Genomic DNA, 22,274 nt, shown 5'->3' with positions numbered 1-22,274 from the left:
AAAGAGCATCTTTGTGTGATGTTCACAGGGGAAATTTGTTTATGATATTTAGCTTGAAAAAGCATGAAAAAGTACAAGTAAGTAAATGAATGCAAATTCACACGTACACAAAAGCAAGTACATATACGCAAATCCAGTACGCGTGCAAATGCCACCATACGCATGTGAGGACTAGCACAGGTACTGTACGCAGTCACAGGTGTCTCTCTGTGTTTCTCATTTAAGGACAAACAACGCCTCGTGTAGCAGGAACAGCTACATTAGCTTGTGACAATTTGTTGTCATCCACCGGCATTAACAGCTCTAAATCAAAAAAAAAAAAATGAAAATGAAACATGAGATTCTGCGTTGGGAAACATTTCCAGCAACAAAAGGTGACTTTTGTCAGAGGATCAATCAATCAATCAAACTTTATTTATAAAGTGCATTTCATACCAGAAGGCAACACAATGCGCAACGATAGTAGTATAATAGACTGTGCATTATGTTCTACAACACTGCTTAAAGGTCCAGTATGATTGAGTAATCTGTCAGCCTGGTTTATGTCACTTCATTAGAAAATACATCCACAAATGATAGATATGATATGATAGATATCTGTCATGGAATATAATTTTGTATCTTTTTTTACCATACTGCCAGTATTGGAATCTGCAAAGATGTCAGGAAAAGGTGATTTTGATGTCAGTGTAAATAGCAGAACATGATGAGTTAAAGTTAAAGAGAGGATAGAGAGAGAGAGAGAGAGAGAGAGAGAGAGAGAGAGAGAAGAGAGAGAGAGAGAGAGAGAGAGAGAGAGAGAGAGAGAGGAGAGAGAGAGAGAGAGAGAGAGAGAGAGAGAGAGAGAGAGAGAGAGAGAGAGAGAGAGAGAGAGAATAGGAGGAGGAGCTATCACACTGAGGCTCTCTGTCCAGTTATTATCCCAGGGGGAAGCAGCTGGTCTGGGGATCTGATCACACATTCCCCCTTTCACACCTCCATCTCCATCTGCTGGACAGTTTGAGTCTCTACAACGGTTGTTGCTGAAGCATCCTTTCTGGATTAAAACTAATCTTTTTAAGGCTGTTTATTCTATTCCAGCAAACTGCTGACACAGCATAATGTTAAACTGGATGTGCTGTTTATCTTTTCCTAAAATGAGGGATACTTGATTCCCACAGTAAACTAAAATAGAATGGACACTTTCACAAACCATCACTTCACACAGAATATTTATTGACAGAATTTGAAAAAGGTGAAAAACATATTCAATATATTACGATTTACAATTTTCACGTCTTCACAAAGAAACAACAAAGTGTCTAAATATACCCTTAAATCACTAACATATGAAATCCCTTATATCTAAAACCCTAAAACATAAACATTAACATGTGAAAATGAAGTATAAATAAGATTGAATCTGGTTTTCAGAATCAGACAAAATTAGGAAATAGTAAAAAGTTAAAATAGCAAAAACACAGAATAGCTGTTTGCATTCCCGTCTCTTGTTTCAAGCAGGTGATTATGACAAGATGAACTGGACATACGTAGTTTGAATCCTAGTAATCTGTAAACAGAGAGAAGAGAGGAATCACTCCTACAATGTAAACCTGATCAGGTGGGGGAAGTGAGCGAGCATAAAGAGAGGAGAGAGAGAGAGAGAGAGAGAGAGAGAGAGAGAGAGAGAAAGGGAGAAGGAGAGAGAGAGAGAGAGGAGAGAGAGATGAGAGAGAGAGAGAGAGAGAGAGAGAGAGAGAGATGAGAGAGAGAGGAGAGAGAAAGGGAAGAGAGAAGAGGAGAGAGAGAGAGAGAGAGAGAGAGAGAAGAGAGAGATGAAGAGAGAGAGAGAGAGAGGAGAGAGAGAGGAGAGAGAGAGAGGAGAGAGAGAGAGGAGAGAGAGAGAGAGAGAAGAGAGGATGAAAGAGAGAAGAGAAAGAGAAGAGATGAGATGAGAGAGAGAAGAAGAGGAGAGAGAAGAATAGGAGAGAGAGGAGAGATGAGGAAGAGAGAGATGACAGAGATAGAGAAGAGAGAGAGTGAGAGAAGAGAGAAGAGAGAGAGAGAGAGATGAGAGGGAGAGAGAGGAGAGATAGGAGAGACTCACATTGAAAGACGAGTTAATACTGTAATAATAGTGACTCCTTAGACACTCATTTAAAGCTCACATCAGGTTTCCTGGTGCAGATGAAGTTGAGCTTCTCTGCCTGGTTCTTGCCCTCCCACTGCTGTGGCCCCTCCCTCGGCATGGCACCTGCCTTCTTACCACTCCTCCCAGCTGCCCCCGTGGCCCGGGGCCCAGTTCTGGTGGCACAGGGCATGTTCACTCACCCAGAACCAGACCTGCAGTATACAGGTGTACCTCAGGCCCAGCCAGACATAGGGGGTGGAGGCGTTTCTGGCCCGACGTTGCACCCAGTGCTGGATCCTCTCAGAGTGGATGGACACCAGATCCCATCTCTGCTGTCTGCAGTGGTTCAGGGCTTCCACCCAGGTCTTGTTCTCATGAACCAGGACCAGGTCGTCTGGAAGGTGAGGAGAGAATGATTATATCTTCATTAATCTCAATACCAGGATTACTCTGCCTAAATCTGCTCCTCTTTTCTCACTCAAACTTTACAAGCAGTTTTACATCGTCATGCAAAAAATAAATAACACCTGATGCTAACTCAGAATTGGTCATCAGTAAGAAAGTTGGTTAAATGTAATCATCTTACCATCATAGCAGATAAATTGTATGTTGATTGGTGTTTATGCATGCTTCATCATTCCAGAGTCCTCCTACTTTCCTAACCACACCCATTGGGAATATTTCACCTTTATTGGGGACACCCATTCCATTAGGCTCACCGTCACCCCATTTTTCGAAGGAAGACACACTCTGGTCAGACCACTGCCAGTTATTAGATGTACTTCAGACCAATCCACACTTCATCACAATTTGAGGACAGGTTCCTTATCTCATTGTTCTCTCTAGCATTTCTCACACTGGCCAGGTCTGTGTGATTCGCCCGACAGTAGCTCTGAGATTCATTCCATGTCTTTTTGTCACAGATGCAGATGTACTGATTGGTATCTTTTCTGCCTGTTGAAGATGAAAAGATTTAATCCATATCCCAAAATGAAGAGGAATGACACAAGTAGATATTATTAGAGTTATTAATGGACTTGAATAAACTTTTGTGGACAGAGATTCCCACCCTGTTCAGTCTGTCTGTGTGACTGACCATGTGATCACTTGAATGACTAATGTGTGAATAGACAAAAATACAGACATATAGCTCAAATAAATAAGCAGTGAACTGAACATGAATGGATGTAAAGGGATGTGTTTTCAGAAAGAACTTTTAACCAGCCACATCTGTGTTGTGTTTGCAGCCTGCTAAACGTCTTTACACTGTCAAATCCAGGAACTTAGAACATTTTCATTGGTTAAATACAATACATTTATTTTCTTTATCATTGAAGGTCGAAGGAGAAACAATTTGTCATACTGGTGTACTGACTAAAACTGAAATAAAACGGAAAAAAAAAAACATGATACTTCTTCTCCACTCACCATCATAGCAGACAAAAGATTTCTTTTCTGAACATGAAGCATTTTGTCCAGGTTCCATTCTTAGTATTCAATCTCACACATGTCTTATTTTCGTGAGAATATCTGTCAGGTTTTCCAGCAGACCAGGGTGGGTAGTTAGAATCGCGTGACGTTTCCTGACAAGGAAGTACTTCACCATTGAGAGACCACGTCCAAAGGCCACTATGCAACCCAATCCATGCATTGTCAGTTTTATCAGGTATGGATGCATCATCATAGAAGGTGGCCAGGTCAGTGTAGTTCTCTCTGCAGTAACTCTGTGCTTCATACCAGGTCTTATTCTCCTTCACATACTCATAATGGAAAGAGAGACATGAGGGGAGGATGCTGAGCCCTATGGAGAACACACACAACAGGACAACTGTCAATCAAACAGATCACTTTGTACATGTATTTCTGATCGTAGCTGCTCGATATTTTACTGTGCATGCTTGTCTGTTCCAATAGGCGATTTACATAAATGCAAATCCTTCCCACCTGACAAAAAGATTCTGTAGTAATTTAGTATTTTATTTGTTATTGTGTTTCAGCCTCTGGTTTGAAGCCCGATTTCATATAAAAAAAACATTTGAATGCATTGGAGCGATCAGTATTTCTGAATACTAACACACAGACTGCTCTCACAGACATAAACAAAACACACACGCAGTTAAAATACCCCCGCACACACACGAACGTACCTGATAAGGAAAGCAACATGAGTAACACAGATTTCTCCATCACTGTATATTTGAAGAAACAAAAATATGAGATAATCGAGAACATTGTTTTAAGTCAGTAAGAATAGCTTATGGTAACATTGTACAAGGCTATATTAAGTACTGTGTAGCAAATTTGCATTATCAATAGTAAGAATTATGCAATTAAATAGGAGCTATGTAGCAGTACAAGTTAAACTTGGTATGAGGGAGGTCAGGCTATTCCAGGGGTAAGTGGATGTTAACATTGATCTTGTTTTGGTAACAAAACAACTTTAACTGCCCTTTTACAACATCCATACTCCTTACATCACACCTCCTTATTACATGTGTGTAATAACTTATATCACTATCACTTAACATCATTGAATTTCATATCAATGACTATTTACCTGTATAAATGTTTTTTTATAATATCAACGATCTTGAATGAATCCTACCTGATGTTGGGTGAGTGAATGCTGTGGCTGCTGCTGATGTGAGCTCCGACCTGCTGTCAGTGTCTCCTCCCCACCTCCCTGGAGAGTGTTTAATACCTCTACAGAATGTCTGATTCATGCTCCCAGAAGATAACGGTTTTCCATTACATCATTTGCATCATGGGTAAAGAGCATCTCTGTGTGATGGTGTTCACAGTGGAATGTATATGTAATTAATTTTGCTATCTACTACCCATCAGCAGAGCATGAAAAACACAAGCAAAAATAAATAAATGCAAATCATGAGAATGCAAAGCATTAGAGATCTTGAATGATGCAAAGGGCCTGTTCACTCACCCAGAACCAGACCTGCAGTATACAGGTGTACCTCAGGCCCAGCCAGACATAGGGGGTGGAGGCGTTTCTGGCCCGACGTTGCACCCAGTGCTGGATCCTCTCAGAGTGGATGGACACCAGATCCCATCTCTGCTGTCTGCAGTGGTTCAGGGCTTCCACCCAGGTCTTGTTCTCACGCACCAGGACCAGGTCGTCTGGAGGGGGAGGTGAGGAGAGATGAGTATATCTTCATTAATCTCAATACCAGGATTACTCTGCCCAAATCTGCCTCTCTTTTCTGACTCAACATTTACAAGCTGTTTTACACCATCATACAAATGTAACAGCAAGAGCTGATGTAAACACAGCGTAGGTCATGAATAAGAATATGTTTGAATTACATCATCTTACCATCATAGCAGATGAACGTTTGAGTCTCGTCACATGATTCATCATCCCATTGTCCAGTTTCACCGCACATTTCCACACACTTCTCTGTGTCTCCTCCATTAGGCTCTTTATCTTCCCAGTTTTGGATGTGAAAGACACTCTGGTCAGACCATTGCCACTTCACTCTACTCAGGCCAATCCAGAATTCCTTTTGACAAGGCTCATAGTTTAGTGCCTCTAATAGTGCCTTCTTCTCTGTCTCGTCTCTCACACTGGCCAGGTCTGTGTGATTCGCCTGACAGTAGCTTCGAGATTCATCCCATGTCTTATTCTCACCGATGCAGATGTAATTACTGGTACTGTTTCAGTCTGTTAAAATACAATCATCATTCCAAACATTTAGAATGCACTTTTGTAGCCTGAAATAAATCTCTCTTTTAGATATGAAGAAGTTATTACTTGACTGGAACACATTTCTTGTGGAAAAAGGAATTCATCTCACTAAGTGTGATAGAAAGACACCTGACTAAAACTATGTGGCTGAGAGGATAAACATGTGACACAGTCTGGTGTGTCAGTGTGTTTCTCCCAGCAGGATTCCATCTGGTCGTGAGGGAAAGGTTTGGGAACGTGTTACTGCTGAGATGTTTGTAAAAAGACCATTATGTAGTATCTACTGGCGTTGTGTGTCTTATTTGTCATATGACGTGACTGATTCAAGTGTGTGCTAGCAAGTTACACTGTACTCAACTTTTCCAGTATGGTATCTATTGCTATATAATCTATTGAAAACAAAAACTAGAATGTAGGGCTTTTCAGCATGTTTCACTTTTGATGAGTTAGTCCATCATAGAAACTACAGTATATAATTGTTGACTTTATATCTACTGAATGATTGTAGGTGGACATTCGCTTCAAGATGGGGAGTCAGGTGGCTGAGCGGTTACGGAAGCGGGCTAGTAATCTGAAGGTTGCCAGTCCGATTCCCGGCCGTGCCAAATTACGTTGTGTCCTTGGGCAAGGCACTTCACCCTACTTGCCTCGGGGGGAATGTCCCTGTACTTACTGTAAGTCGCTCTGGATAAGAGTGTCTGCTAAATGACTAAATGTAAAGATGGCCATTAAAATGTAATCAGTCACAGATGGTACATCCCATGGAATGGAGATAATGTATTCATATTAAACAAGCAGTCAAACCAATTACACAGTAAGTGTAAGGCTGTCCTTACACAATACATTTTGCAACTGGTCATTTCCGAAGATGATTTTCATGGAGACATGTTTACAAAAAATAAGAAATACACACAAAAACTGCAGCAACAGGTGGTACAAATCGAGGATGTGGTTGGTATTTACATGCCCTTTCTGTTAAGGTGTATAATGTACACAACCCCAAACTTAAACAGTATATTTATTTGATTTTAAACTATATTGTCTGTGTCAATTGTCAGTGTTTGCTACCCTGTTACTCTCCTTTGCTCTCTCTCTCTCTCTCTCTCTCTCTCTCTCTCTCTCTTCCTTTCTCTCTCTCTCTCTCTCTCTCTCTTTCTCTCTCTCTCTCGCTTCCTCTCTCTCTCTATCAGCTTGGCTATGAAAAGTCACTGGGCTTTAATGCAATCAAGCGATTGACTGCCTGTGGCGAGAATCCCTTGAACATAACAATGATCCACATGACAAAGCAGTTATGAACCTGTTTGAGATGAGTATTGTGGAAAGACGAGACAGTGATTCCCAGATTCAACTTTATTTTGCAATACATCTTTCGTGGCCTCCATGGTTGCTTCACTGAGGTCTCTGTGGTTAGATTTAATCATTTAGCATTATGACAAATCACATGATTTGAGTAGCAGAACAATGCTACTAAGAGGTTGCCTACTGCCACTCTGACACAAAAATAAGCACGCAGATATGCATAAACATATCTATACAAACATTAAATACAAAGCTTCAACATGCAACTATGTACAGTCGAAAGTAGAACACAAAAACGTTCAAATCTTCTTTTTCCTCCAGGTGGCACTAAAGACACATAAAGAGCATGTGACTGATGGTGAACAATAATATATTTTTAATCCAACTTCATTATCCTTCAGTGGGACCACATTTGGGTTGACAAGACCCATTTTCTCTCTCCCTCAGGGACTATAAAATAAAAATAAAAAACCTAACCCTAACCCTTTTTTGTGAGGTGGGGGGGGGGGGCGGCAGGGTGGCCATTCTCTGACCAATGGTGGCCGTGGCCCCCACTGGCCACCACGTGGCTACGCCCCTGCCTGAGTGCTGGTGAACAATAATATATTTTTAATCCAACTTCATTATCCTTCAGTGGGACCACATTTGGGTTGACAAGACCCATGTTCTCTTTCCCTCAGGGGCTGAGAGCTTGAACCTTCCTCAGACCGACAGTGATGTCTGCTGGTAGCCCTCGTCTGATCAATTCCTCCTGGAGCTGGAACCAACGGCACAGAATCACCGGTGAGACTTTGAGCTGATGAGGAGTAACTGTAATTGGTGTTAAGCTGTCTGGTCCAACAATGACAGAGACACTGACCTGCTGCAAGAACACCTCCTTGATGTAGGTTTCATTTAGCTTGGTCACAGAGGACACCCTCATAGTCAGTCCAACTGGGACTCCTGTGGATACACAGTGACTTGGTGAACATGCATATTCTTACAGGTACATACACAAGTGAGCACACAGACACAAACTTATACATTCTGACACAATTACAGTTTTTCTCAGTCGCTTTGGTGCATTTCTCACATCACTATTTACATTTGCACAACAGTTAGTTCAACCTCCACAACATTTAGTCATTTGTGCACATCATAGTAGCAGTTTATCATTCCTTCCAACAAATTGCAAGTGCGTTTGGACATGCATCAATTGCTTTCATACAACTCTCTGCTGTTTTATAACATTATCATTGAAAAGAAAGATTTTAAAAAACTTTGTAAAATTTGCTTGACAGATTTTGACAATAATGTATTATTGTATATAATGACTCAAACAATGAAATGAGGACTATTAGGTTTATATGGAATGACTATTCAGCATTCACAAGTATAGTTAATTTTGACTGACATGACATAAGAAAATGTTAATGTTATAAAACAGCAGAGAGTTGTATGAAAGCAATTGATGCATGTCCAAACGCATTTGCAATTTGTTGGAAGGAATGAGAAACTGCTACTATGATGTGCACAAATGACTAAATGTTGTGGAGGTTGAACTAACTGTTGTGCAAATGTAAATAGTGATGTGAGAAATGCACCAAAGCGACTGAGAAAAACTGTAAATAAGGGTGTATTTTTTCGTTTGCACAATGCTGTGAACAAATTAGAATTGCAAAGAGCATATGCAGTAAAAATGTGAAACGTACATATTCAGTGTCTTGTACTCATTTACCTCCCTAAATACAGTAATGTGTAACTTTACTGTATTTTTCAAATGGCTGTGCAAATAGTATATAGTGCTGTCTTGAGCATTTTCAGGTAGTGTCACCAAGATCTGACTTTTTTGCATTGGAAAACATTTACAGAGTAAACTGTCATAATGAAAACATGACAAAGCCATTTGACTATCTTGTTCATAAACAATGGTGTCGGGACTTTTCATCTTGATGACACTGACACTTTCATTGACATGAATACTTGCTTTTGAGGAATGAGTTATCCATTTTGAGCAAGTGACACGCTTTTGCAGGTTATCAACTAGGTTTTGCAGTTTGTACTAATTGTTTTGAGAACTGCATTAACTGTTGTGCAAATGTAAATAGTGATGTGAGAAATGCACCAAAGCGACTGAGAAAAACTGTAAACTCTTACAGTAAATATTCAACTTTAACAGGTTATATTAACCTTTATACATTGAGGAACAAACATGATTTTTACTTACTAGATACATCACTTGCCGTTGAATTTTCCACCTTCCTAGTTGAGATGTTTGGAGATGATGCAGTTGTGGGTGGCAGAGTGGTGGTTGCGGGTGTTGGTGTGGTAGTTGTAGGTGTTGGTGTGGTAGTTGTGGGAGTTTGTGTGGTAGTTGTGGGTGCTTGTGTGGTAGTTGTGGGTGTTTCTGTGGTAGTTGTGGGTGTTTTGGTTGTAGTTGTGGGTGTTGATGTGGTAGTTGTGGGTTTTTCAGTGGTAGTTGTGGGTGCTTGTGTGGTAGTTGTGGGTGCTTGTGTGGTAGTTGTGGGTGTTTCTGTGGTAGTTGTGGGAGTTTGTGTGGTAGTTGTGGGTGCTTCTGTGGTAGATGTGGGTGCTTGTGTGGTAGTTGTGGGTGTTTGTGTGGTAGTTGTGGGTGCTTGTGTGGTAGTTGTGGGTGTGTCTGTGGTAGTTGTGGGTGTTTCAGTGGTAGTTGTGGGTGTTGATGTGGTAGTTGTGGGCATAGATGTGGTAGTTGTGGGTGTTGATGTGGTAGTTGTGGGTGTTTCTGTGGTAGTTGTGGGTGCTTGTGTGGTAGTTGTGGGCATTGATGTGGTAGTTGTGGGTGTTTCAGTGGTAGTTGTGGGTGCTTGTGTGGTAGTTGTGGGTGTTTGTGTGGTAGTTGTGGGTGCTTGTGTGGTAGTTGTGGGTGCTTGTGTGGTAGTTGTGGGTGTTTCAGTGGTAGTTGTGGGTGCTTGTGTGGTAATTGTGGGTGTTTGTGTGGTAGTTGTGGGTGCTTGTGTGGTAGTCGTGGGTGCTTGTGTGGCAGTTGTGGGTGTTTGTGTGGTAGTTGTGGGTGCTTGTGTGGTAGTTGTGGGAGATTGTGTGGTAGTTGTGGGTGCTTGTGTGGTATTTGTGGGTGTGTCTGTGGTAGTTGTGGGTGTTTCAGTGGTAGATGTGGGTGCTTGTGTGGTAGTTGTGGGTGTTTGTGTGGTAGTTGTGGGTGCTTGTGTGGTAGTTGTGGGTGTGTCTGTGGTAGTTGTGGGTGTTTCAGTGGTAGTTGTGGGTGTTGATGTGGTAGTTGTGGGCATAGATGTGGTAGTTGTGGGTGTTGATGTGGTAGTTGTGGGTGTTTCTGTGGTAGTTGTGGGTGCTTGTGTGGTAGTTGTGGGCATAGATGTGGTAGTTGTGGGTGTTTCAGTGGTAGTTGTGGGTGCTTGTGTGGTAGTTGTGGGTGTTTGTGTGGTAGTTGTGGGTGCTTGTGTGGTAGTTGTGGGTGCTTGTGTGGTAGTTGTGGGTGTTTCAGTGGTAGTTGTGGGTGCTTGTGTGGTAATTGTGGGTGTTTGTGTGGTAGTTGTGGGTGCTTGTGTGGTAGTCGTGGGTGCTTGTGTGGCAGTTGTGGGTGTTTGTGTGGTAGTTGTGGGTGCTTGTGTGGTAGTTGTGGGCATAGATGTGGTAGTTGTGGGTGTTGATGTGGTAGTTGTGGGTGTTTCTGTGGTAGTTGTGGGTGCTTGTGTGGTAGTTGTGGGCATTGATGTGGTAGTTGTGGGTGTTTCAGTGGTAGTTGTGGGTGCTTGTGTGGTAGTTGTGGGTGTTTGTGTGGTAGTTGTGGGTGCTTGTGTGGTAGTTGTGGGTGCTTGTGTGGTAGTTGTGGGTGTTTCAGTGGTAGTTGTGGGTGCTTGTGTGGTAATTGTGGGTGTTTGTGTGGTAGTTGTGGGTGCTTGTGTGGTAGTCGTGGGTGCTTGTGTGGCAGTTGTGGGTGTTTGTGTGGTAGTTGTGGGTGCTTGTGTGGTAGTTGTGGGAGATTGTGTGGTAGTTGTGGGTGCTTGTGTGGTATTTGCGGGTGTGTCTGTGGTAGTTGTGGGTGTTTCAGTGGTAGTTGTGGGTGTTGATGTGGTAGTTGTGGGCATTGATGTGGTAGTTGTGGGTGTTTCAGTGGTAGTTGTGGGTGTTGATGTGGTAGTTGTGGGTGTTTCAGTGGTAGTTGTGGGTGTTTGAGTGGTTGTTGTGGGTGTTGATGTGGTAGTTGTGGGTACTTGTGTGGTAGTTGTGGTTGTTTCAGTGGTAGTTTTGGGTCTTTCAGTGGTAGTTGTGGGTGTTTGTGTGGTAGTTGTGGGTATTGATGTGTTAGTTGTGGGTGCTTGTGTGGTAGTTGTGGGAGTTTGTGTGGTAGTTGTGGGTGCTTGTGTGGTATTTGTGGGTGTGTCTGTGGTAGTTGTGGGTGTTTCAGTGGTAGTTGTGGGTGTTGATGTGGTAGTTGTGGGCATTGATGTGGTAGTTGTGAGTGTTTCAGTGGTAGTTGTGGGTGTTGATGTGGTAGTTGTGGGTGTTTCAGTGGTAGTTGTGGGTGTTGATGTGGTAGTTGTGAATACTTGTGTGGTAGTTGTGGTTGTTTCAGTGGTAGTTTTTGGTCTTTCAGTGGTAGTTGTGGGTGTTTGAGTGGTAGTTGTGGGTATTGATGTGGTAGTTGTGGGTGTTTGTGTGGTAGTTGTGGGTGCTTGTGTGGTAGTTGTGGGAGTTTGTGTGGTAGTTGTGGGTGTTTCAGTGGTAGTTGTGGGCGTTTCATTGATAGCTGTGGGTGTTTCAGTTGTAGTTGTGGGTGTTGATGTGGTAGTTGTGGGTGTTTGTGTGGTAGTTGTGTGTGTTTCAGGGGTAGTTGTGGGTGTTTCAATGGTAGTTGTGGGTATTTCTGTGGTAGTTGTGGGTATTTCTGTGGTAGTTGTAGGTGTTGATGTGGTAGTTGTGGGTGTTGGTGTGGTAGTTGTAGGTGTGGTAGTTGTGGGTGTTGATGTGGTAGTTGTGGGTGTGTCAGTGGTAGCTGTGGGTGTTGATGTGGTAGTTGTGGGTGTTTCTGTGGTAGTTGTGGGAGCTTGTGTGGTAGTCGTGGGTGTTTCTGTGGTAGTTGTGGGTGCTTGTGTGGTAGTTGTGGGTGTTTCAGTGGTAGTTGTGGGCGTTTCAGTGATAGCTGTGGGTGTTTCAGTTGTAGTTGTGGGTGTTGATGTGGTAGTTGTGGGTTTTTCAGTGGTAGTTGTGGGAGTTTGTGTGGTAGTTGTGGGAGTTTGTGTGGTAGTTGTGGGTGCTTGTGTGGCAGTTTTAGGAGTTTGAGTGGTAGTTGTGGGTGCTTGTGTGGTAGTTGTGGGTGTTTCTGTGGTAGTTGTGGTTGTTTCGGTGGTAGTTGTGGGTGTTGATGTGGTAGTTGTGGGTTTTTCAGTGGTAGTTGTGGGAGTTTTTGTGGTAGTTGTGGGAGTTTGTGTGGTAGTTGTGGGTGCTTGTGTGGTAGTTGTGGGTGCTTGTGTGGTAGTTGTGGGTGTTTCTGTGGTAGTTGAGGGTGTTTTGGTTGTAGTTGTGGGTGTTGATGTGGTAGTTGTGGGTTTTTCAGTGGTATTTGTGGGTGCTTGTGTGGTAGTTGTGGGTGTTTCTGTGGTAGTTGTGGGAGTTTGTGTGGTAGTTGTGGGTGCTTCTGTGGTAGATGTGGGTGCTTGTGTGGTAGTTGTGGGTGTGTCTGTGGTAGTTGTGGGTGTTTCAGTGGTAGTTGTGGGTGTTGATGTGGTAGTTGTGGGCATAGATGTGGTAGTTGTGGGTGTTGATGTGGTAGTTGTGGGTGTTTCTGTGGTAGTTGTGGGTGCTTGTGTGGTAGTTGTGGGCATTGATGTGGTAGTTGTGGGTGTTTCAGTGGTTGTTGTGGGTGCTTGTGTGGTAGTTGTGGGTGTTTGTGTGGTAGTTGTGGGTGCTTGTGTGGTAGTTGTGGGTGCTTGTGTGGTAGTTGTGGGTGTTTCAGTGGTAGTTGTGGGTGCTTGTGTGGTAATTGTGGGTGTTTGTGTGGTAGTTGTGGGTGCTTGTGTGGTAGTTGTGGGTGCTTGTGTGGCAGTTGTGGGTGTTTGTGTGGTAGTTGTGGGTGCTTGTGTGGTAGTTGTGGGTGTGTCTGTGGTAGTTGTGGGTGTTTCAGTGGTAGTTGTGGGTGTTGAAGTGGTAGTTGTGGGCATTGATGTGGTAGTTGTGGGCATTGATGTGGTAGTTGTGGGTGTTTCAGTGGTAGTTGTGGGTGCTTGTGTGGTAGTTGTGGGTGTTTGTGTGGTAGTTGTGGGTGCTTGTGTGGTAGTTGTGGGTGCTTGTGTGGTAGTTGTGGGTGTTTCCGTGGTAGTTGTGGGTGCTTGTGTGGTAATTGTGGATGTTTGTGTGGTAGTTGTGGGAGCTTGTGTGGTAGTCGTGGGTGTTTCTGTCGTAGTTGTGGGTGTTTGTGTGGTAGTTGTGGGTGCTTGTGTGCTAGTTGTGGGAGTTTTTGTGGTAGTTGTGGGTGCTTGTGTGGTAGTTGTGGGTGCTTGTGTGGTAGTTGTGGGTGTTTGTGTGGTAGTTGTGGGTGCTTGTGTGGTAGTTGTGGGAGTTTGTGTGGTAGTTTTGGGTGCTTGTGTGGTAGTTGTGGGTGTTTGTGTGGTAGTTTTGGGTGCTTGTGTGGTAGTTGTGGGTGTGTCTGTGGTAGTTGTGGGTGTTTCAGTGGTAGTTGTGGGTGTTGATGTAGTAGTTGTGAATGTTGGTGTTGTATTGGTGGCATCAGGTATAATAGTTGTGTTTGTTGTGAAAATGTATGTCGTAGTTTCAGGGTCTGGTGTGGTATATAGGTTTCCAACTGTGACAATCACACAACGCAGCTCAGAGTGATATTTTGAGCTGTAAAAATAATATTTAATTAATACATTTGTTAGATGGTATACTTTTTCTAATTTGGTACTTAAAATTATAGATCACGGATTATAAAACAACTGATTGATAAAGAACCACTTGGTCTATCAAAATGGAGACTGACCTGTCATTATTCAGTGCCTGGGAGACGAAGCAGATAGGATGGTCCTGTCTGTCGTCATCCTTTGGTGTCCATCTTATCGTGAACTGTCCAGGAGCAACCGTGGTCTTTGTAAAATTGTGAGGACCACTGACCAGAAGCTGAGAAACACTTAAAAAAACACAACACGTTCCCATAAGTATTCTACTACACTTCGGATATGTAGGATCATTCCTAGATAGGCAGACTGTTTGATGTAAAGTACACGTTGCCTCCTAGTAGTAAATACATGAGTTACAGTGTATTTTCCTCACTTAGAATACAGGGCCTCAGCCCTGACTGAGATCTCCAGTGTGTTGTTGACAGCGACGTAGAGGTGGGTTCCGTAGGCCGGCGTCGGGGACAGGAACCTGGGGAGATATTCCCCCTCAGCACAGGAGGGCACTGCAGCCCCAACTGGAGGACAAGGCAGCCATGAATACTGAGATATACTATGTACTATACTATGCTTCATAGTTGTATACTTTGATAAATGTAACAACTCACCCACACACTCAACGGTTGGATACTTTCCTAATTGTAAAATCCACCCCCATCCCACAGCCTGTTATAGACAATCGTGTAGCCTACATACTGTAGATAATATCTACCTCTGACTGCAAACTGTAAAGGCAACTTGCTGAGAGGGCTGGAGGAACTCCGGTTGGACAGCGAGCCATCCTTGTAGGTCAGGGTTATAGACACAGTGGGGAAGTCCTCCATCATAAGCTGCACCGCGTACGTTTTTCCAACTGAGTTGGAAGTGTTCAAGTAAGATAGCGTGCATGGTGACTGAAGGGTACAAAAAATAATGTTGATTAACAGTTAGATTAACAGTTAGATTACACTTGAAATATGATAATTATTCTCTAATGTCTGGGTGTGTGATCCTTGGGTCCTCACTTTCAGTGTAAAAATGCTTGGTACAGGTAGTGAACAATCAGCACACTCCTGGTTCCCAGGCAGACCTAGTCTGCACTGAACCAGGTCTCCATCTGGATCATGGGCCAAAAGCTGAAAATCCCTGGGACAATTCACTGGAACTCTTGAGGGGAGAGAGAGAGAGAGAGAGAGAGAGAGAGAGAGAGAGAGAGAGAGAGAGAGAGAGAGAGAGAGAGAGAGAGAGAGAGAGAGAGAGAGAGAGAGAGAGAGAGAGAGAGAGAGAGAGAGAGAGAGAGAGAGAGAGAGGAGAGAGAGAAGGAGAGTAACAGGGTAGCAACCACTGACAATTGGAACAGACAATATAGTTTACAATCTAATAAATCCACTGTTTAAGTTTGGGGTTGTGTATATTATACATCAAGAAGGGGCATGTAAATACCAACCACATCCTAGGTTTCTAGCACCTGTTGCTCCAGTTTTTGTTTGTATTTCTTTAATTTTGTAAACATGTCTCCATGTTAATCATCTTCGGAAATGACCGGTTGTGAAATGTATTGTGTAACAACAGCCTCACACTTACTGTGTACATTTAGTCATTTAGCAGACGCTCTTATCCAGTGCGTCAGAGCGTATGTGTAACTGGTTTGATCGCTCATATAAATAGATTATCTCTATTCAAGTTTGACCTTCCTCATTCCTCAAACCAGATTGGCTTCACCCCTGTTCCACAGACAAGCTGATCTCCATTCCAACGTATCTTTCTTTCCTCATTCTTCCTTCACACAGAATTTCCTTCAGAGCCTTTTTGTTTAAAAGCAGATGCTGCAGTCCGAGGTGCTCACATACAGTAGGCACCATGTCTGGCTCTACCATCCTGCTGCCACTGTTACTGCTGGTCTCTGGATCCTCAGCCTCCCACTTTTACGGAGGGACCATGACCTTTAACCGCAAAGGAGTCAACGCAGACGGATCCTACACAGTAAGACCACAAAGTGGAAACATAGTTCTGAGTTCTGACAGGGGAGTGTGGATATCTGCCTTCTACAAAGTCAGGAGGGGAGTCAGGTGGCTAAGCGGTGAGGGAATCAGGCTAGTAATCCGAAGGTTGCCAGTTCGATTCCCGGTCATGCCAACTGACGTTGTGTCCTTGGGCAAGGCACTTCACCCTACTTGCCTCGGGGGAATGTCCCTGTACTTACTGTAAGTCGCTCTGGATAAGAGCGTCTGCTAAATGTAAATGTAAAGTAGCACAGACAAGGACTCATGTTTTTGAATGGAAGATACTGGTAACCGGTTTGGCTAACTGGTCGGCATTTATTTCATGCACAGTCTTTACATCATAATTTTTAAGTAAACCCTCGTATTTAGTTCACTGGCTCACACAGATTAATAAAAATGATGAATGCAACTTACAGCAGAAGAGGTATGACTGTGGTCTGTGGGGATCTGTTGGCTGTCCCTGTGTCAGACCTCACTCCCAGATCCACCGTAGTTCTTAGTTTCCATGCTATATCCCCAACATAGGTGGTGATCCAGTTACCACCAGACAGTCTATAAACATGATTGTAAAGTATCTTACAGTTGCACAGGCATGGGACTTAACTGAGCAAATACTATAAACATTTACAAACATATGCTTGTGTAAAGTGTTCCCAGTTTCATTCAACACTTACTCAAGTATAAAAGGTAGGTTGGTGTCAACATTTCTTATCATGACTTCTTCCCACTGGCACCAGTCGCCACTGCTACTGTCCAGGTTATACAGAGCATTGCTGCTAATACTGCCACAATTTCCACTCTGACAATTCCACATGTTAGCCCAGGCTGAAGTGGAACACGTCGAGTGAAGGGCCAACTTGAAGCGAATGTCCACCTACAATCATTCAGCTGGTGTGAAACCAACAATTGTATACTGTAGTTTCCAGAGTTGACTGTAGTAACTCATCAAAAGTGAAAACATGCTGAAAATCCCAATGTTCTAGTTTGGTTTTCAATAGATTATATACCAATACATACCATCCCTAAAGTTGAGTACAGATGACATGTAAAGGCATACTTTCGAAACGCTAGCAGATACAATGTTAACTACATAATGGTCTTTTTGACCTGCTTACATTGATTTGTATTCTTACATCTATTTATTAAATAGGCGGTGATATCTCAGACTGTGCATGAAATAAATACCGACCAGTTACCACGACCAGAACCAGTATCTTCCACTCAAAAACATTTGTCCTTTTCTGTGTTATTTAGAAGAAAGCAGACATCCACACTATAGTCACATGTCTGTTTCTACTTTGTGGTCTTACTGTGTAGGATCCATTTGCGTTGACTCCTTTGGGGTTAAAGGTCATGGTCCCTCCGTGGAAATGGGAGGCTGAGGATCCAGAGAGCAGCAGTAACAGAGGCAGCAGGATGGTAGAGCCAGACATGGTGCCTATTGTATGTGAGCACCTCTGACTGCAGCATCTGCTTTTAAACAAAAAGGCTCTGAAGGAAATTCTTCTGTGTGAAGGAAGAATGAGGAAAGAAAGATACGTTGGAATGGAGATCAGCTTCACAGGGGTGACACAGGGGTGACATGGGCAAAAAAAATAATCGGAATGGTGACATTTGTGCGATGAGTGTCTATTACTCATTTGAAGGGGACGTAAATGATAGCCTATAATGTCACTGTGTGGGAGTATTCACCTTGACGGAGTGGGCGCCTTGATTCTGGTTTATGAGCAGGGCAGACTACTGCCTTGGCTGGGAAGGTCTTCCACGCAGAAGCACCAGGGGAGAGCAGGGGAATCTATCCAATAGCACCTCTTACTTTGTACAGTATGCATATAGTAAAATCAGTTACACTACGAAATGCTACCAAATAAACCACAACTTATTTATAATATTGGGAATACACAGTTTTACATTTACATTTAGTCGACGCTCTTATCCAGAGCGACTTACAGTAAGTACAGGGACATTCCCCCGAGGCAAGTAGGGTGAAGTGCCTTGCCCAAGGACACAACGTCAGTTGGCATGACCGGGAATCGAACTGGCAACCTTCGGATTACTAGCCTGATTCCCTCACCGCTTAGCCACCTGACTCCCCTCCTGACTTTGTAGAAGGCAGATATCCACACTCCCCTGTCAGAACTCAGAACTATGTTTCCACTTTGTGGTCTTACTGTGTAGGATCCGTCTGCGTTGACTCCTTTGCGGTTAAAGGTCATGGTCCCTCCGTAAAAGTGGGAGGCTGAGGATCCAGAGACCAGCAGTAACAGTGGCAGCAGGATGGTAGAGCCAGACATGGTGCCTACTGTCTAGGATCCGTCTGCGTTGACTCCGCTCAGCCAAATCTCCCTAATCTCCCTTTACAGATATATAGTTGCATGTTTTACTGTTTTGTGCGAAATCATTAATAACTAGTATAAAACCAGTCTGCACACCACCAAGGTGAATTGGTTTAGTCTTGACTCTTGGTTGACAGTGTTGAGGGATGGGCATGGGCGGCATACCAAAATGAGTCTGACACAATAACGCAACAAAAAACACTATGGCTGTCCTTAATACAATACATTTAGCAACTTTGTTAATGGTTATTTCCGAAGGGAGCCATGTTTACAACAACAAAAACACACTCACACACAAAATCAAAGAAACAACAGTAACGTGTTAAAAATAATTTGGTAATAGATAAGGATGTGGTGGGTATTTACATGTCCATTATTTTAAGGCCTACAGTATAATACAAAACCTGAACTTGGATTTGTTTGAGTAGCCTATAATGTCTATTTCAATTGCAAGTCATTCCGTGAGGAAGACTCAGTAATAAGTTATAACACTATTGAAAATACAAACAGTCTGCTCGCACTCGCTCGGTACACATCCCCCTTCAGACAGAGAAAGAGAGAGAGACATAACCACGGGTAGAGTGGGGTGGTGGAGGCAACAAGGAAAAGCAATGCACACCATGCGTCGTACTGAAGCATTGTCGGAGTGCGGGTGAGTTTGTGGTCTAATTAGACCGCCCTGGCTGTAAAGTAGCAGTGTCATAACTGCGTGACATTACCACTGACTGACAGCGCTAAGGTCTAGTCGAAGTCTCCTGCATGAACCAGCTCTGCCCGATTGCTAGCCTCTCTCTCTCTCTCTTTCTTTTTCTCTCTCGCACGCAACCACACACGCGCATACATGCACACACTTTGATTAATCTGAAGTGATCCATGCTTGGTCCAAACGCCTGCACACTGACACGCACTGCGCGTCGACCTGTTGCTATGGAGACGTCATCCCCGCTGTCATTGTCGGCCGTGATTGGACACTCACCAGGGCAGCGGCAACTTCTACAATTTTCGGAATCTGCAACAGCTGAGTTGACAGTGCAACAGCTGATTGGTGCGCTCATCGGAATGAACAATACATAAACTTGAAGACATTTGACAGTCCAATGTGAAGCTAGCCAGCGAGTTTACGCGGTCAAACTTCTTAAGGAAATTTCTACAAGTCCAAGTGCTCCGTATAACAAAAGGTTTGTGAAAAACATTTCCCAATGCTTAGCCTAGTTTTAGCCTGCTAGCTAACGTTTGCCGGACCTTTTACTGTTCGGAACCACTACTGTAGAGCTAACTATCCAGTTGTGTTAAATGAATACCTCTGTACAAAGCTTATGATTGGCTATTTTAGATGGGTTTTAAGCTAAATGTTTCGTTTCTCAGAGTTGGCAAGCAAGTTTGGGAGTGTTGACTGTGCCACTGTCACCTGGTAGTCATGGCAGCAATTACCCTGCGCTTCTACCATACGGGGACTTGTTTTGTGTACTTATCACGCTGTTTGTTTACTAAATAGGTTGTAGCTTGTTTGAAGATGAGCTTTAACACAGCCGGCGCGTTCGCTAGCCGCAGTAGCCAAGAAAATGTTGCTGCTGGCTCAAGCAGAATGGATCCAATCCGTATGCAGAGGGCAAAACAAAGAACGGTCCTCGGCCTCCTGAGTGAAAACGAACAGCACAGCCGTTTAGCCGGGGGTCAGCCCTCTAAACTCGGGTCCATCTCGGAGAACTCTCAGACGACGTTTCCGGGCTGTACCTCCAGCTCCAGCTTTGATGTCTTTGTGGATGACCCATGTGAGGTTGTCCTCCCTGCCTGTAGTGAAGTCGTGGTTTCACCTCAGTTGGTGGATGAGGATAGGGCAGCCTTGCAACATAAAGATTTCCGGCTTTTCCTTGACCTGAGCTCAGGTGAGATCCAATGGGAATTAGAAGTAGTGATACATGCATGATGCATGCCAGGCTGTCAATGAATGGATTTGTACCTCCCTCTTCTCAGGATCATGTATGGACACGTCAATGCAGTCCCTACCTGATGAACCAATGACATCAGAGGATATGCTGTGCCTGTCTGAGTACGCAGAGGACATCCATCGACATTTGCGAGAGAGTGAAGTGTGTTACTGATCCAAAGGGCTGCTTTAAAACCTGCCATCTAGATCTAATGGCATTCAGTTAAATGACTTCACTTAAACCCTGTCTAGGAAATTTGGTTGCAATGCCAACCCCCCCCTCACCTTGCAGCAGACATTTTGAACTGCAACTGTCCCTTACTATGTTTACAAGTCCCACCCCGGTTGTCATTTACAGATGAAATGCCAGCCCAAACATGGCTACATGCGAAAGCAGCCAGACATCACCAACTGCATGCGTATCATCCTGATGGACTGGCTGGTGGAAGTGTGTCTGGAGTACAAGCTGTGCAACGAGACCTTCTTCCTGGCCGTCAACTACGTCGACCGCTTCCTGTCATGCATGTCAGTGCTTCGGGGCAAACTGCAGTTGTTAGGCACCGCTGCCATAATGCTTGCAGCGTAAGTTTTGCTTTGACGCATTTTTGTCAGAGTTTTGCAAACGGCCCCCGCCATAACAATCGAATACCATCCATTGCCGTTTCTTCAGGAAGTACGAGGAGATATACCCCCCGGAGGTGGACGAGTTTGTGTACATCACGGACGACACGTACACCAAGAAACAGCTGCTTCGCATGGAGCACCTCGTCCTGAAAGTGCTGGCGTTTGACATGACCGTCCCCACCACGCATCACTTCCTGCTCCAGTACATGACTGTGCAGTCTGTCTGCTCCAAGACGCAGAACCTCGCCCTGGTAGGTCCCAACCCGTCAGTCTGAACATGAGCGACGTTATCTACCACTGATCTGGGTTGGCACTCTTCCGTATTCTAAGGAACACTTGGTACTGTAGAATGTCATCTACTTAGGTTTCTAGGTGTGTACCACTCAGGGTTGTATTGTGGTTTCATCCTCCAGTATGTGTCAGAGTTGAGTCTGCTGGAAGTGGATCCTTTCCTGCAGTACGTGCCCTCTATGGTGGCAGCTGCAGCGTACTGTCTGGCCAACTACACAGTAAACAGAACATTCTGGGTGAGCTGTCCTGATCGATCCCGTGGCTTCGTTCTGTAATGGTTTGAATACAACCGTCGTCGGTTGGGTAATTCAGTTGGACTTTCGACCAATCAAAATGACTAATCCTGTGCTTTGCTTCCTTAGCCTGATGCCTTAGGTGCCTTCACTGGTTACACCCTGTCGGAGATTGCCCGTTGTCTGAAGGACCTGCACAAGCTTTACCTTGGTGCGGAGAGTCGCCCCCAACAGGCCATCAGGGAAAAGTACAAGAGCTCAAGGTGGGTTGAAGGGCACTGACTTGTCTTCATAGCTGTTCGTGCTATACTCCTGCTTCAGCTTATCTTGTATCCTTTTCACAGGTATGGAAACGTGTCAGCCGTGACGCCTCCCCCTTCTCTACCTTTCCACTGAGGCAACTGGAACCTTTAATAGCCTGCAACACCACACAGCGCTTAACTGTTTTGTAGATATGTGATTTTGTAAAATTACTTTTTTTAAATTGAATTTTTTAAACCGTGTAAATAAGCCATTTTTATTAGTTAGTTAGCTATCAAGGTAACAATAAAAATGATAAAGTAACTTGTTTCTTGTCAACTTTAAACTTGACTTCTTGAGGTGTTGTATTGTTAGTTCTAGTCTGAGGAGATCAGGATTTGCCCCAAGTCTGTAAAAGCCACTATTCAAACTTGGATTTTTTTTTCAAATCTTTTACTGTACCTTGTGTGAAACCTCCCCAGAATCATGGACTTCAGTCTGCATCTTGTATGTTGCATCATGTGATTAAAATGACAAGTTACCATAGTTTTTTGCCTCTTAATGCTTTTCAAATACTTGTTCTAGAGCTGTTTTTTTTTTATCAAGTGCCATGTTAACTCGACGTTTCCTAAGGCACAT

General features: G+C 43.7%; 2 protein-coding genes, 1 long non-coding RNA gene and 1 pseudogene across 3 annotated transcripts; 1 reads left to right on the top strand and 3 right to left on the bottom strand.

Annotated features, from left to right (window-relative positions):
- Positions 1–2,132: 2,132 nt before the first annotated feature.
- On the bottom strand, positions 2,133–2,782 carry LOC134013505 (low affinity immunoglobulin epsilon Fc receptor-like; annotated as a pseudogene).
- A 2,230-nt stretch (positions 2,783–5,012) lies between these two features.
- On the bottom strand, positions 5,013–5,784 carry LOC134013504 (macrophage mannose receptor 1-like; the record flags this gene model as incomplete). Its single annotated transcript, XM_062453011.1, has 2 exons — positions 5,013–5,245; positions 5,442–5,784. Coding segments are annotated over 2 exons (576 nt in total), but the record flags the coding sequence as incomplete, so codon positions are not given.
- A 1,179-nt stretch (positions 5,785–6,963) lies between these two features.
- Positions 6,964–9,707, bottom strand: LOC134013802 (uncharacterized). Its single transcript, XR_009928977.1, has 3 exons — positions 9,319–9,707; positions 7,972–8,054; positions 6,964–7,869 (listed from the first exon to the last, which is right to left on the bottom strand). It is a non-coding gene; the product is annotated as an uncharacterized LOC134013802 (long non-coding RNA).
- An 8,556-nt stretch (positions 9,708–18,263) lies between these two features.
- On the top strand, positions 18,264–22,181 carry ccna1 (cyclin A1). Its single transcript, XM_062453412.1, has 8 exons — positions 18,264–19,498; positions 19,816–20,206; positions 20,295–20,410; positions 20,606–20,829; positions 20,918–21,122; positions 21,285–21,398; positions 21,525–21,658; positions 21,740–22,181. Exons 2-8 carry the CDS (start codon positions 19,834–19,836, stop codon positions 21,789–21,791), a joined length of 1,218 nt encoding a protein of 405 aa, XP_062309396.1. The 5' UTR covers positions 18,264–19,498; positions 19,816–19,833; the 3' UTR covers positions 21,792–22,181.
- Positions 22,182–22,274: the final 93 nt, after the last annotated feature.

Source organism: Osmerus eperlanus, chromosome 27 (genome assembly GCF_963692335.1).
Source record: "Osmerus eperlanus chromosome 27, fOsmEpe2.1, whole genome shotgun sequence".
Classification (NCBI taxonomy): Eukaryota; Metazoa; Chordata; class Actinopteri; order Osmeriformes; family Osmeridae; genus Osmerus; species Osmerus eperlanus.
This window is presented reverse-complemented; position numbering and strand designations above follow the sequence as displayed.

What these genes read in the sequence shown, in the direction of transcription:
- ccna1 (XM_062453412.1), top strand. Translation starts at nt 19,834, where the DNA reads ATGAGCTTTAACACAGCCGGCGCGTTCGCTAGCCGCAGTAGCCAAGAA. An exon ending in TTTCCTTGACCTGAGCTCAG is followed by an intron (nt 20,207 to 20,294) that starts GTGAGATCCAAT and finishes CCCTCTTCTCAG; the next exon opens with GATCATGTATGGACACGTCA. An exon ending in CAGTAAACAGAACATTCTGG is followed by an intron (nt 21,399 to 21,524) that starts GTGAGCTGTCCT and finishes TTGCTTCCTTAG; the next exon opens with CCTGATGCCTTAGGTGCCTT.